Source organism: Crinia signifera, chromosome 9 (genome assembly GCF_055691185.1).
Source record: "Crinia signifera chromosome 9, ASM5569118v1, whole genome shotgun sequence".
Taxonomy (NCBI): domain Eukaryota; kingdom Metazoa; phylum Chordata; class Amphibia; order Anura; family Myobatrachidae; genus Crinia; species Crinia signifera.
Genome location: NC_139225.1, coordinates 81,530,512 through 81,545,587, shown reverse-complemented (window position 1 = coordinate 81,545,587; position 15,076 = coordinate 81,530,512). Strand labels below are relative to the sequence as shown.

The window sequence follows — 15,076 nt, the reverse complement described above, 5'->3', positions numbered from 1 at the left end:
TAGGGGGGTATTTTGGTTCACTCTTTCTGACAAATTACTTCTTAGAGGGACAAAACCATGTGCACTGCAGGTGGGACAAAACCATGTGCACTGCAGGTGGGACAAAACCATGTGCACTGCAGGTGGGACAACTGTTACTTGTGCAGAGAGAGTTAGATTTGGGTGGGGTTTTACTTCAAAGTGAGATCTCTCTGCACATTTTACATCTTCCCCCCTGCAGTGCACAGAAGATAAGAAAGAATTTGTCAGAAAGAGTGAACCAAAATAACCCCCATAGGGTGGGATGTATTTAAGGAAAAATGTGGTAAAACCCCAGTTTTTAGGATTGCATTTCCTGTATGTATCAAGCCCTGTTCGTCTGGTTTTCAATGCAGAGAGTAATGTCAGCAAAGGCCTGTTGTAGCCTATAGGCATCTTTCTGCATCGGTGCTGTGAGAGAGATCTGATTGGATCCCTCCCAGCAATCCCCTGTGGTTGCTGCATCACTCTGCATCACATAGTGACTTACGGGACTATAACCCAGAAGTCCAGGAACTGGCGACAGCCATATGCAAGTACATACTGTATGCAAGTGGTGGGTTGTACCGCACAAGGTTATTACATCCTTTCCATAGTCATTCAAAATAGCTGTCTCCAATTACTACATATAGTATTAGTATTTTATAAGCATACTGTATTTACCGTGAACATTTAACAACAAGTTTCCATGCCCGCTATACTTAGTGTTGGTCTCCTAAACAAAACTTATTTTTGACAAACGCTGACTAGAAGTACTTAGTTGCATGTCCAGAAGCAGGTGTACCTATACCACAGTACTGGCAAACACCAATAACTGAAGTAGAGCTAATGTAATATAAGACCACTTTCTATATTTGTTAGGTGTGATCTAATGTTGCCGGCATCTTAATCGAGGAGAAAAGAGAATGTGAAGATTAGAAGGATAGTCTTTGGGCTCATTTGGAATTTAGTTAAGCTGAGCACATCACACAGTTGTACTAATGGTACAATTCTGTGATGATGACATCACAGTGGGGGCCGGTGCAGTACCTGCTATTCATGTACACTGGCACAAAGCTGCCACAAAGAGCAATGTCCCTAAGTTTTGCAAAGTGTAGTAAATGGTGAATGGGGCTTATTTTGTTGGCTTCTCTCACCTAGATGATTGCCACGTAACTGAATAAATATCTTAGGGGCCGATTCATACTGGATTGGTCAGGTCCGAATTCGTCCCCATTGCCCCTCGCCGGTGAGTTTGCTTCATAGTGGGTGGAATGGTGGCAGAAGCAGGAGAACATTGCTGGGCATACCCCTGCAGATGCAGGTGTGTCAATGGCTGCTTGGAGGACATTGTTTAAATAAAAGGAAATCCTGGCTTACTATTCATTACGGGGAGCGACCATCGAATGGTTATTCCTCAGTGCGGCCAAATGCGAGCGGATGTGTAAGCGTACAAATCTACTCGCATGCAAATGCAGGGATTCGCTGGGCGGGAGGGGCCGCATTCGCCGGATGCCGTTTAAATTCTAGCTAGGCAGCGAATATACATTGCCTAGGGAACATGGAAAAATTGAAAGGGTATCCTATCTACCTGAACCAGGTATGTGAAAGTGTACCCGAAGGGGCTCAATGTGCAGGAGCTGCTTTAACTCAGTAGCAGCTGCAGGTATGTCAAGCCTGGAACAAGAAAACCAAAAAAGGGGAAATGGGTGTGCAGCGCTGTTAAAAATCACAAATGCATTGGATTGACTTTACATAGTTTTTATATTCATAAAATATATGATAATTTAATATACCACTGAGTAAGACATATTAGCATATGTCCATTCCTATTGTCACCTGGATAAATTATGGACCAACTCTATATTGTTTTAGAGTAGTTATACTGTAGTTACTGTCCACCTGTTGGATTATTGGGTCATGGATCCTAGATGTAATGCGGATTTTTACTTTGATGGTCCAGAGTCCTTTTTATACATCCAATATAGGTGTGGAGTAAACCACTGATGTTGCTGGGTGTGGCAAAGTTCCGGTCTGTCCAGGCTGGTTCCTTGCTGAGGGGTCATTATACCGCTGGGGTTTGTAGTCCACCTCCACTGAGAATTGTAGTCCACCTCCTAATGCGTTTCGCTGTGAAGCTTTATCAAAGGTAACATGGATCGATCCATGTTACCTTTAATAAAGCTTCACAGCAAAACGCGTTAGTTTTAATATAAAAATAAGCAATCCTTTTACCAGGTAATAGTCAATCTATTCTATATTGTGTAGCACTGGATTCTATGGAGGCTTGCACACCTGGGTTTCATTCATGGGGTTTGAGTAGGGTCATAGGTATCAGCATTTGTCAGTAATTCAGTAAAAGACACAGATCTGCGCATTGCAACCGCAGTCTAAGGTGCGACAGGGGGGCTGTGTTGGAGTGTTGGGGATGGCAACTGACTTTTGCCGGGGAGGTGACTTGTCATTGCAGGTGGGTGGTCCGGACAAAACAGTTGTCTCTAAACAATTGGGGGAGGGGAGGCAGCAGCATCTGCACACGTGATGTCACACGGCTGCAGAGTCCCAAAAATGGCCAGCCCGCGACTGACTGATGTTCATGACTGATGACTGACTGACAGGAATGTTCATGTCAATATCTCAGTTCTGAACCCCAGCCAAATGAAGATGACCAAATGCACTTATCTTTCCACTGACACAGGAAGGACATGATGAATTGCTGACTCTTCAGAGCAAGCAGGGGACAGCTCATTAGAGAAAGCTTCCCTACGGCTTTGGTCACACTAGCTTTTACTGTAGGGAGCAAACAATCTGTATGTCACTACACTACGAAAGCACTGCATTCATACCTCTAGTACAGTGATTTTTAACCTTTTTACCTTGCGGCACACTAAATGAGATTTTAAAATTGCCAAGGCACACCATGAGATCCGCACAGGGCAAAGCACATTGGCCCCCCACAGGAAAAAAAACAAACCTATTGGCCCCCATATAAAAAACAATCACACTGGTCCCCCAGGTAAAAAAAAAAATAAAATGGCCCTGTACATGAAAAGAAGAGACTAGTAAATAACATTTGAACTGGTGGTGGCTGTAAACTAGTTTGGGCATCTCTAGATCTGGGGGCACACTTGAGAACAGCTCAAGGCACACTAGTGGTTGAAAAACACTACTCTGGTAGGACAGTGGACACCAGAGGATGGTATATCGGAGCTAAGTAGTTATTATAGATAACCTTACTGCTGTGGATCGCCTTGGCTTTATGAGGGCCTCAGATACTACTCCATATCATAAAGTCAGCAGCTACTGATCATCTTATCAGGAGAATCCGATCATAGCTCCTAATCTACATTGCTAATCCCACTAATATAGAATGAGGCCCTCACAACTCACATTCTTGGTTTTTATTTATAAATATAGTCATGTAATATTGGGTAACCAAATGTATTCCAAAAAAACAAAAAACAATTGCGATAATCTTAAAAATATATTCACTTTGGCACTGAAGTTAGATATTTACACTGCAAATCCTGTTCTGTCAGAGTATATTCCACTTACCATCTGTCTTTTGTTTTCTATTAAATTGGATCCGATTATTCCAAGTATGGACCCAAACCCGAGCTGAAGAAAACAAAGAAATGCTGTTACACAGGGCAAATGTAACATATAGATACACACCGAGCAGCTGCCAAGGGCCCCACAATCAGAGTGGGGAAACATCATTCTCTACCTGCCCCCCAGTGAATGGCTGTCACTTTGTTGATTGTTAGATGGCTGGAGCTATCCACCAATCAGAGTGCTGAAAGCCATTATTTATATCAGGCATGTCCAACGTTGGCCCTCCAGATGTTGTGAAACTACACATCCCAGCATGCTTTGCCACAGTTTTGCTATTAGAGAATGCTAAAACTATTGCAAAGCATGATGGGATGTGTAGTTTCAAAACATCTGGAGGGCCAATGTTGGACATGCCTGCTTTATATAGAAGCATGTGGGAAGATGGTGCAGGAGGGACACGTTATGACTTCTTTTTAATTGGTTCCTGTGAACGGGTGGGCAGAGGCTCCAGTGCTTTGCTTTGCCCATGGCCTACATTGCTGTTAAGAAAGCCCTGCTTTTAAGTACAAATGCACCATTTAAGGTAATTGAAAGATCTCATAAATCAGTGGAGCCATCATCTGCACATACTATATAGATAATATGCCTGTGTCAGGGGCAGCGGGCAAGATATTCCTCTATTTTGATGACATGAGTCTGTGTTTGCTATCTACATGAACATTTATATGTTCAGATTATATTGTAAAATAAATAAAAAAAAAATTTTGGGTGATTAAGTGAATCAGAGAGGTTTAAAGAACAAATATAATATAAAGGTGGGTTCCAGTTGAAAGATCTACAGGGGGATATTCAATCCCCTGCCGCTATTTCCTATGAGGGAAATAGCGGCAGATGCCTATTCAATGCTGTCTTTTCAGGCATCAGAAAACAAGCTCGACTTTACAAGCAGTCAGGCTTGTTTTGCCAAGAACGGCCGTGGATTGTCGAGCTCACAACCGGATCTCAGAGATCCATAGCTGTTTCTCGTGGCCATGCACCCTTTTTTGGTACTCGGCAGGTGGGACATTGGATCCCGTCTGCCAATATGCTGTTGAGTGGGCCAAGAACGGAAAGGGTCACGGCTGTCGTGACCCAGGATTGAATATCCCCACAGTGTCTAGATAGACAGTCAATAGGTCTAACCCAAAAGGTTGACATGCGATAGGTTAACAAGGTTAAAAGGTCGACCTTTTGGGGTAGACCTATTGACTGTCTATTTAGACACTGTCTAACTGATAATCGACCCCCATATAGGTGAAGGGCTTTTCCAAATTGCAACTGACCAGATTTGTACAGCTTACAGATACCCCTTTCACATCGCACCTTGGACCAGGGTTATTGCAGGGTTGGCGACGTATGGACCCGGGTCGAGGTGTGGTGTGAAAGCACCACAGCTTATAACATGAGTCGACCAACCAGGCAATTCGACCCAGGTTATAAGACCTGGGTAGCCCTGTGTATAATGAGTGACCCAGCTTTAATGTGAAAGCACTGGAACATCCCAGCTTTGCAAGGTGAAATAGTGTTACATTTTCAATTGCGAATTTTGATACGGCAAACAGAGGCATCTACAGTACCTCAATGTGGTGTGCTATGGGAAAATAAATTCTGATGTCTTTTTTAATAATTTATGGTACTTGTGTATTATCACGGCGCCCATCGCATCGCATACCACTAAATAAGGTATGCGATGGTGTGCGATACCATGCGATTTTCCCATCAAAACGGAAAAATGTACAATTAAATACTGCATCGCATGCCAGCAAATGGCATGCGATGCGTTCTCATGCGATTTTTAATTGTACAAGCACCCTGATGGGTGCATACAATGTAAAATGCCCCCAGAATGTTAAATACCCCCCCATTTTCAACGGGACCCCCACTATGAACGCCAACCCGAAGCGTGGCGAGCGCACTATCCACGTCGGCGTGGAGTTTATTTTAGATAGTGTGGCGAGCGCAGCTAACAGATAACAGTTTAGGGAAAAAATGAGGGTCTAATTTATTCCATGCTTGTTAGCTATCACCTGTCCTGATGTACTGTAGAGGAAAGTTCTTATGGTGACTGCCAGTTGGCTATGCTATTGTAACTTACTGATGGAACCATTACTCATCAAGTACATTGTGCAGCCTAAAGCCAAAGCCTCCTTCACACTCCACAACTATTAGATCATACATGCCAGTTGTATAACCTTCGTTACATGTACATAGGCAGTAGGAATGGTGAGTCCCTGAGCGCCCATACACGCGTGTTTAGCAGAATTAGAATGGGAGCTACATGTGTATTAGCCAAGAGCACCGGAACCTTTAGGGGGTATTCTAGCGGAAATAGCACCCGCCGCCTATTCAATGCTGTAGTTTCCGACAGCATTAAAAGCGGATCTCGACAAAACAGAGCCGACTTTAAAACTGTATCTGTTCAGTCAGAAGTGGCCATGGATTGTCGATTCACAGCCATTTCTCAACAATCCATGTCTGTTTTTGCCAGCATGCCCCCTTTTCGCCACTGGACAGGGGGAACATTGAATTCCGCCTGTCGAGCCTGGCGAAATCGGGCCAGGATTCCGACTGTTGGAATCCAAGATTTAAGGCCCTGGATGGAACATGCATACCCGTTTTCCACTAGCAGAAATAGCACATCTGCCTGGGTTTTTTACTAGTGGAAATGCTCCCATGTCAAATAACCTGGTTTGGATTCCCTGGCAATCCAACACAGGTAATGATCAGGGTTGGACACGGTTTGCACCTGGTTTCAGCGGTAGTGGAAACGCTCCCAACTCAGTATATTTGAATAACATAGCTGATTGGAGCTTCTGGGGTATTTTTTACATGTCTAGGTACTGTACACCAATGGCTCAGGTATACTGCAAACAACAGTTTTCACAAAAGTTTTACACGTCTTGTGTGAAGAAACTTTTGAAAAGGTTTCATATTGAATATTTGGGACTAAAATAAAAGTAAAACTTTTTCAAAAACTATTTGTGGTCTCTTCATTAATCAGGAAATGTTTTCTTTAATGGTGGCCCTTTTTGTGACCTCCCCCTTTATAAAGTCCTTTTCTTATATAATCTATAGAAAAAAACAGGCCTTATCTCATGGGCTGCCATGAATATTTCTCGCATCTCGCAGCCATGAGTGGGATCGCATACAATATATTGTATACAAAAGAACCGCATACAATGTATCAAATGCGATCTTGCTGCTGGGGGAGTTGGGTGGTATCGCATGTCAGCTACCGCATGCTATACCTCGTATTAGTGGATGGGGGCATTTAGTCTGGGGATGCAGAACAGGTGCATGCAAGTGCAACTTATGTACTGTACAGACATGCTGTGCTCAGGGGATTGTTACCAATGCTAGTATGCTCTAACAGCTGTGGCTTAGCCAGTAGTTGTAGTTGGACAAGTGAATATCTGGGGGTTTGTTTGCAAAGAAGCAAACTAAAGACAAAAAATTGCTTTTTGGGCGCACTCTTGATTTGATGTATGTGAAATTTATTTTAAAACTTAACTTTTATTTAAGAACTCTTAAAATAGGTAACAAGAGCTAGTTTGTATTTAAGGAAAAAAGTCTATAAAAATATAGGTATCAATAAACACCAATGTTTTGTGATTGGCTGAATAGCCCGCATCCGCGTGTACATGTTTCCACTGCCCCTGTTTGGAGTCTCGGGTCCAGTCTCATCATGTATGCCTGGATCTAACCTACTACGGTATAGTATCAATAATGATGAACATAAATTTGAACTTACAATTACACCGGGATAGTAGCCTCCCACAGTGACATTTTCTGTTCTAGTGGTTGCAGCCAGGCCTACCGTTAAAATTAATGTTGATATAATGAGCAGGGTCACGGTGACAAATATGGAATTCCGTCTTCTTCTATTAAAGGAACCTGCAAATGAAATAGCTGTTTTATTTAACAAAATAAATGTTTAAGTTGACACACGCAAACTGTTGCACAATGCTTACTAAAAATCCAAACTAAATTGATCAATGGCAAGGTAATGTATAACAAGGAAGACATCATAGCTGTGGAATAGAGTTCAAATGAAAATATCACTTTTATATGGTGTTTTTTTCTTCTCACTAGGGGCCTTATTTTGGTTCATTCTTTCTGACAAAATCCTTCTTAGATGGGCAAAACCATGTGCACTGCAGGTGGGGCAGATGTAACATGTGCAGAGAGAGTTAGATTTGGGTGGGGTTTTACTTCAAAGTGAGATCTATATTGCAGTGTAAAAATAAAGCAGTCAGTATTTTCCCTGCACAGAAACAAAATTACTCACCCAAATCTAATTCTCTCTGCACATGTTACATCTGCCCCCCCCTGCAGTGCACATGGTTTTGTCCATCTAAGAAGGATTTTGTCAGAAAGAATGAACCAAAATAAGGCCCTAGATTATTGACGTAAGCTGTGTACACACTGGCAAAAATCGTTGTGGAAATGTTTGGAGTGTGCACCGGCAATAAATCGCCAGGTGCGCGCTCCCATTTTTAGCCCCTTATGATCGCTGGAGGACCAGCTGATTCCCTCTGCGGCTCCCCCGGCAGAGGTTCCCTTTCATCAGCGACCATCTCTGGTCGCTGATGAAAACGGGACACTGAGCGATATGTCGCTCATCGCCCCGTGTGTACGTACCTTTAGGTTTGTTCTGTTCTGTGCAGACTTGCAGGACGAATGTATTGCATCCAGGGCCGGGACCACCACTAGGCAGCTTTAGGCATTTGCCTGGGGTGCCGGCCATGGATGGCAGTATTTGGGAGTAGCTTTTTCAACTTGCAAGCCATGTCACATTCTGGAATTTGTACCTGCGACCCAGCTTGCAAACCCATCCCCATTGGCCCCTCAACCCCGGGTGGGTGATGTCATAGGAGGGAGGGGGCCATAGGCTGAAGATTTGCCTAGGGTGCCACCAAACCTTGCACCGGCCCTGATTGCATCACCTAATTTGTGCTCAGACAACTATCTTATAAGCAAAGTAAACAAATAAAAGGCCATTTAAACCATGCAAGTGGCTGTGTCCATACTATGAAAGTTAATGCCTAAAGTTTTGCACAAATAAAAGATTGATTAATTCAATAATAAGTATAAAATTAGTATGATACATTTTTTGGTTTCATGTTATTTTAGAAGACTTACCATTAATTTAAATATAGATAATTTTTCTAATAATTAAATGTAAAATGTTAATTGAATGCATTGGCCCCTACTGACATTAAAGGCCCATACACACTGGGCGATTTTGAGCTGAAAGCCGCTCAAACTTAGGCCCTTAATCTGATCGGTGCGTACTTTCCCGAATTCTTACGGTGCGGGCCGCACGCCACGCTGTGCGGTGGCGTGCGGGCATCGTCCGTAGAAACGCCCACGTGTCCTCCGCATTCGGACGGACTCACTCTTTAAGAACAGGGCGTGTGTACGGACGACATACAAACCTTGCGTGTGCGGTGGACACGTACAGATTCTGCACGGTCTTACAGCGTAAGCACGGTCTTACCGCGTCAGAACGGACGGGAATCTGGCCGTACGCACTGATGCGGAATATTTACGCTAAATACAACACTATTTCTCTGAGCACACACAGCGATCACATGATCCACTTATGCAATTAGGCAACCTGATTAAAAAGGGATTGTTATCTATTTGAATCAATTAAATCCTAATATATACTGAAACACATTCCTACTACATTCATTACACACAGTAACCCTTACATCATGTGAACCTAACATACATCTATATACAGTATGTACATTTTACAAATTTAAAATAATCTAAACAATTTACACATATACTGTTTAATGTAAAAAAAAACACACAGACAACTTCGAACTATTGGCAACTATTTATTATTATTATTTTTTTTTTTATATTCAAATATTAAACAAAATTTAAGTTAGCAGGTCCGTGAGGTCCTGTATAGCTGCAAGGGCCAGCTGCATGTGTGTCCTCACTCGTATAAGGGCCCCACGGATACCCTCATCTGCTTGGGGTGGCTCATCTGTGGGCATGTTAAAAAGGGTACAATTAGTAATGATAATCATGCATACATTTAACATAGTCATACATCAATACAATAATCTCAGGAATGCACAGTACATTTGTGCAATCAAGCATGGCTTGCCTGCTGATGGTCTGCTCCATAAATCATTGTCATATTGCCAGTTCGGTGAAGCTGCATCACTAACTCACTCCCATGCACAAAATCATTATTAAGACAAAATCAACCAACAATTATGTTAGCAAAAATACATTCCAACCACAGGGGGTGGCTATCTAGGGGAGGGCCCAGAGGCACTGACCACTTGTGACTGCAGGGCCGGCTCTACCACTAGCCAGCTTTAGGCAGCTGCCTAAGGTGCCAGCATCTAGGGGTGCACCACCAAGTCTGGCTAGGGAAAAATCAAGGATGTCTGTGAGGATCCTTGTTGTACTTAATGCAGGAGGTTGCTGTGGAACATCTACGACCTCACCTCCATACTTCCTCTTGAGGCATACTTTCTTATTTTGCTACCTTCTCTTCCTGTACTCTGTTGTGGGTGGCAAAGGGGAGGGTGCTGGGGGCCTCCAGAGAAAACAGGGGTCTTTCTCAACTACCAGAGGGGCTGGGCAGACCACTCAATTGTGGGAGGCTCCCTGCCATTACAGTATGTTAGGCAAGTATGCATTGATGTTGGAATATGGTTATTGGTGGCATTATGGGGGGGGGGGGGGGGGGGGGGAAGGGCAGTAGTTTGAACTTCTGGCTAGGGTGATGAGAAGCCTTAGACCGGCCCTGTGTGACTCCATTATAAGCCACGCCTGTCCATTTATGCCATACTTAATCTTGTTTAGAAATAACATTCCACTATAAACTCTAATCACCTATATGAGGCTACAGATTGCACGCTTGCAGCAGGGCCCTCTAACCCTAAAGTCACCAACTCATCCCTTTAATCCAGGATACAGATGAACTACACAGGATCTGTGGCAGTTTCAATGGTGCTGAAAGCCATCCCCCGAACCTGTGTCATTAAGATGTGTCCCGGATGAAATGGATGACTTGGTCACCCTATCTAACCCCTAAGTGTGTATGTTGTTACCCACTTTGTTTTTTTTACTGAATACTATAGTAATACACTATTGATTCTGCAGTGCTACATTAAAAATAATTGGTCTACTAATTATTAGTGATGCATTATGTATACCTACCACTTTCAGCCACCTGCACCTCACAGGCCTCCTCCTCCGTCAGCACCTCCTCTCCCACTTCCTCCTCTGCAAACTCCACCTCTGCAGCCTCCTCCTCTACAACCACCTCTGCAGCCTCCTCCTCCACAACCACCTCTGCAGCCTCCTCCTCCACAACCACCTCTGCAGCCTCCTCCTCCACAACCACCTCTGCAGCCTCCTCCTCCACAATATATTCCTCTGGCACCTCCTCCCGGCCCTGCTCCTCCTCGGCCTCCTCCCGGGCCTGTCTTGCGCGTTCACGTGCTGTAAAAAAACAAAAAATGAAGAGTGTTAATGAAGGCACATGATTTTTACATGCATCATTCCCTAAAAAAAATACATATACCTACATTACAGCATGTCAAACAGGAAGTCACACATATATAGTGAATGATTTTTCTAATCATTACCAGCCATTTACCCACATTAACTGAAATAATCTATTAAAAACATTCACTGGTTAATATGTAATATTTGCATTAAAACTCACATCTTGCGATCTGTAGCCTGAGGCGTTGCAGTAGCTCAGGTTGCCGGCGCCGCAGATCTGACCACCTTCGCTCCAATTGTGCCACGGACCTCCGCACCTGTGTGCGTGCGAAGATCCGTCTGCGGGCTGTACGATAGGCCTGGCGCTTTTGGGCATTTGTAATAAAGGGCCCCGCACGCCCTAGCCTGGTCTCCATTACAGACACCAGGACCCTTAGCTCAGCAGTACAGAATGGTGCTGCACGATGGGAGGTCGCCATTTTCCCAATGGGGCACCACAAGCAATCATGGACTGTAATTGGTTGGTAAGATTGTTATTTGGTATTAACTTTATTGTTCATTTTTACACTAACAGCGTGTATGCGCCAGAACAGACGGCTAACCCATTGCATCGCAAACCCACACTTGCTGTACCTTTGCATAGTTTAGCAGACCATGCCATTACTTACTATCTCATAAACAGACAGTGTAAAATAAGATTGGAACCCATTATATATAATCTATTACATTCACCAAACATGGGTATAAGCAACAGGTGAAATAGTCAGCATCACTTGCCACTTACACCTAACTCAACAAGGTACTAAACAGCTTTTTTATAGTGAAAGCTGTGCAGCAGAAACATAGCAAATAGTGCCAGACCTTTTCCAAATATTAGGCCATGCTGCCATGTGTACACTTACCTTCTACTGGGCCACACTAGAGATGTTGAATGAAAAGTAGCTAGCATCAAGGCTGAATTTGGAGACCTTTCACATGTGATTTGGATGCTAGCACTGATTACTATTGCCTAAGTGGTGGACTGGATTTACATATGGAATGGTTAGTGTCATTTGTACTACATACCAAACAAGTGCTCAGTACAGATGTACATTCACATATACATTTCATGTCTGTCCTCAGTTTTATTTGGGCATTGGTGTTGAAATCTGCCTTTACCTACTAAATCAGACTTACTAAGTTTGCCTGGTTTTTTGAAAAATATTTTCCGCAGCTAGGGGTGTGGCATATGCGCCGCACGGTTGACGCTGCCGTACGGAACGCGGCCGTACGGAACGCAGGGTGTCGCTGATGTACACCAATTACAGAAATAGTATAAAAAGGTGTGTTAGAGAAATGCAATGTTGTTGCACACATGTCTGCAGCTCAATCTGAGGAAGAGCAGGAGTGGCAGGAACTATTTGCCCGCATGGAGTCCAGCACCAGCTATGTCCCCCTCAGCACAGACCAGCCAGGGGCAGAAGAGCAGCCTGCTGGGCCATCCACATCTGGCCAAGCTGCAGCTGGCCCATCTTTAGCCTCAGCAGAATCATTGGGAACACAGCAGGTGGCTTCCCAACAGAGTAGCCTGCCCAGCACTTCAAGTACAGCGACAGGTGGCCGTGGCAGTGGCCGTGCCAGTGGCAGTGGCGGTGCCAGTGGCCGTGGCCGAAATAGGGCAACAGAGGAACCAACCACCAGAAACATGGCATTCGAAGCGCAGGAGCTGGCCATCCTGGTGCCCCGCGCACGGGATTGGATCGAGTGTCCACAGGACCGGTTGACACACACAAGGAGATGGAAGATTTGGGAGGACATAACGGCGGAGATTAATGCCGTGGCTCCACAAGTTCATGAGACGGAGCACATTAAGAAGAGGCAAGTTCATGTGTGTTACATTTGAGCAGTACAAGACCAGTAATGTTTACATTAGATATAAGATGGAGTTGGTCAATGGGCGGTCACGTTGCTTGGAGGCACAGACATGTTTGCCATGTCATTTAATTGATAGTTTTTGGAGGGTGAGTGTAAGTGTATCTACTAAGGGTTGTTTTTGAAAATTAATATAATGTAAGTTTGGTGTCAGAAGGCACATGTTGTATTATGTTTCAGATTGCAATGGGTGCTGCAGCAAACATGAGGAGTGACATGTATTAATATGTACACTTTGATTGCAGGTGGCACGACTTCAAAACTAACCTCAAAAAGAAATTGACCCAGCGGTGGGAACACAGCCACACCTCTGGGGCTGGCCCCATGCCATCAAAGCTGCAGCTCACCCCCCTGGAAGAGATGGCAGAGTGCTGCATTGCAGTGGAGGAGGTCCGGGGGGTGAGCACCATGGACAGCGAGGCCCCAGCGGAAGTCATGGCTTCTTTGCTTGAAGGTAATTATTTGCCATGCCATAAGTAGCTGCTTCTAATTTTGCATGGAATGTGTGGTAATTGGAATGTTCTCTTTCACCAGCATCCCCACCGCTTGGTCAAGAATCTCTTGAGGAGGTTGAGGAGTCTGTGCCACCTGGCCCCAGTAGCAGGTCCGTGCAGCAGCAGCAGCCAATGCCCGCGGCTGAATTGGCCATGTGGGGGCATGTGCTTGGGAATATTCAGCAGCAGGGAGAGTCGGCATCAGAGCGTGTGCGTAGGACCGAGGAGGTGTTGCAGGGTTTGATCAGCAGCCAGCAGAGTATCGCTGAGAGCCTGCAGGCTATGAGTGCCACCCAGCAATCTATTGCTGCTAGCCTGCAGGTGCTGGCTGATCAAGCCCTGCGGCAAAATGAACTCCTCCTCCGCCATAATGATCTTATGGTGGAGCTAGTTGCCAGTAATAGGGTCCTAATAGCATCCGTTTCTGGTGCATTACCAACATCAGCACTCCCTGCTGCCAGAGGGGGAAGAAGATCCAACCCCTCCCCAGCATGTGCTCCACCTGGGCCACCATCTGACCGTGGCCGTGGCCGAAGAGCTGCTGCACGTGGCAAGGAGCCTGCCAGGGGCAAACGTGCCCGCAAATGAACTTGTGTCCACATTAATCTCCCCCCTTATGTCTTCCCAAATCTTTCATTAAGCTGTGTGTGTCAGCTTCCTGTGTCCAATTCCGTGCCGAGGGAACCCACATTTGCCCTCGCTTCGAATGTCATGTTTGGTTCCCCTGTTTCGGCTACCATTACTGTGTGCTGTACTTGAAGTGTTGGTGCTCTACTTTTGTTGTGAAGCCACCTGATGTGTTCCTAATGATTCTGCTGTGCCTATGTATGTCTATAATACATGGATTTTGTATATATTATTTCATTGTCTTCCTGCTATGGTACCTTTTATTTTGTTGCGATTTCTAATTTATTTTATAAGTTCCTTTAATAAATGTTTTTTTGTTTCCCCCAAATGTGTGGTTTAATTGATACATGTAGAAGTGACATGTGTATTTGTATTATTTATATTAAGTTGGGTTCATTATTTGCAGTGTAAAAGTGTGTGACAAGTGCAGCATATATGTGTGTGCTTAGTAATGTTCCATTTAAGCTGCAATGGGTCCAATTGAAGCAGTGAGAAGCGTGTAATTAACAAGTAATGAGTAAAGTAGGTGATTGTATTGTGTTCAGCTGACATTGGTTGAGGTGCGTCCGTCCTGATTAGGCGTTCCGATTGCCTAGCGCATGACCGAGTGGTGTCCGCAAAGCATTACTTGCTTATGGACACCGCACATTTCTAGGCTTTTTGTTTGCGTGCATTCGGCGTGCTGTCCGAATGCACGCCCACCAAAATAAGTGTACTCCCCCGTGTCCGCCCATGTTTCCGCCCAGTTTAGCCCACTTTGAAAGTACGCCCCTGTGTCATTCCGAATGACGCCCATAACACGCCCATATATCCCGAGTGATTGCGGTGCACATTTCTGTACGGTATTAGTGAGAACGAGTACGGAGGCCATGCGTGGCACATGCGCATAGCGTTCCCCACGCATGCGCAGACGGCTAAAAAACGCCATCCGAAAGTATACGGGAAAGTACGCACCAACCAGAATAAGG

At 44.6% G+C, this 15,076-nt stretch overlaps 1 protein-coding gene across 2 annotated transcripts in view; it reads right to left on the bottom strand.

The window, feature by feature from the left end:
- Positions 1–15,076, bottom strand: part of TMEM255A (transmembrane protein 255A) — a 54,558-nt gene that overhangs the window by 14,392 nt on the left and 25,090 nt on the right. For both annotated transcript variants that reach the window (XM_083159312.1, XM_083159311.1), the window contains exons 2-3: positions 7,343–7,485; positions 3,553–3,615 (exon numbers count right to left, since the gene is read on the bottom strand). In XM_083159312.1, the coding sequence (XP_083015438.1) occupies positions 3,553–3,615; positions 7,343–7,485 (206 nt within the window). The remainder of the gene's footprint in view (positions 1–3,552; positions 3,616–7,342; positions 7,486–15,076) is intronic.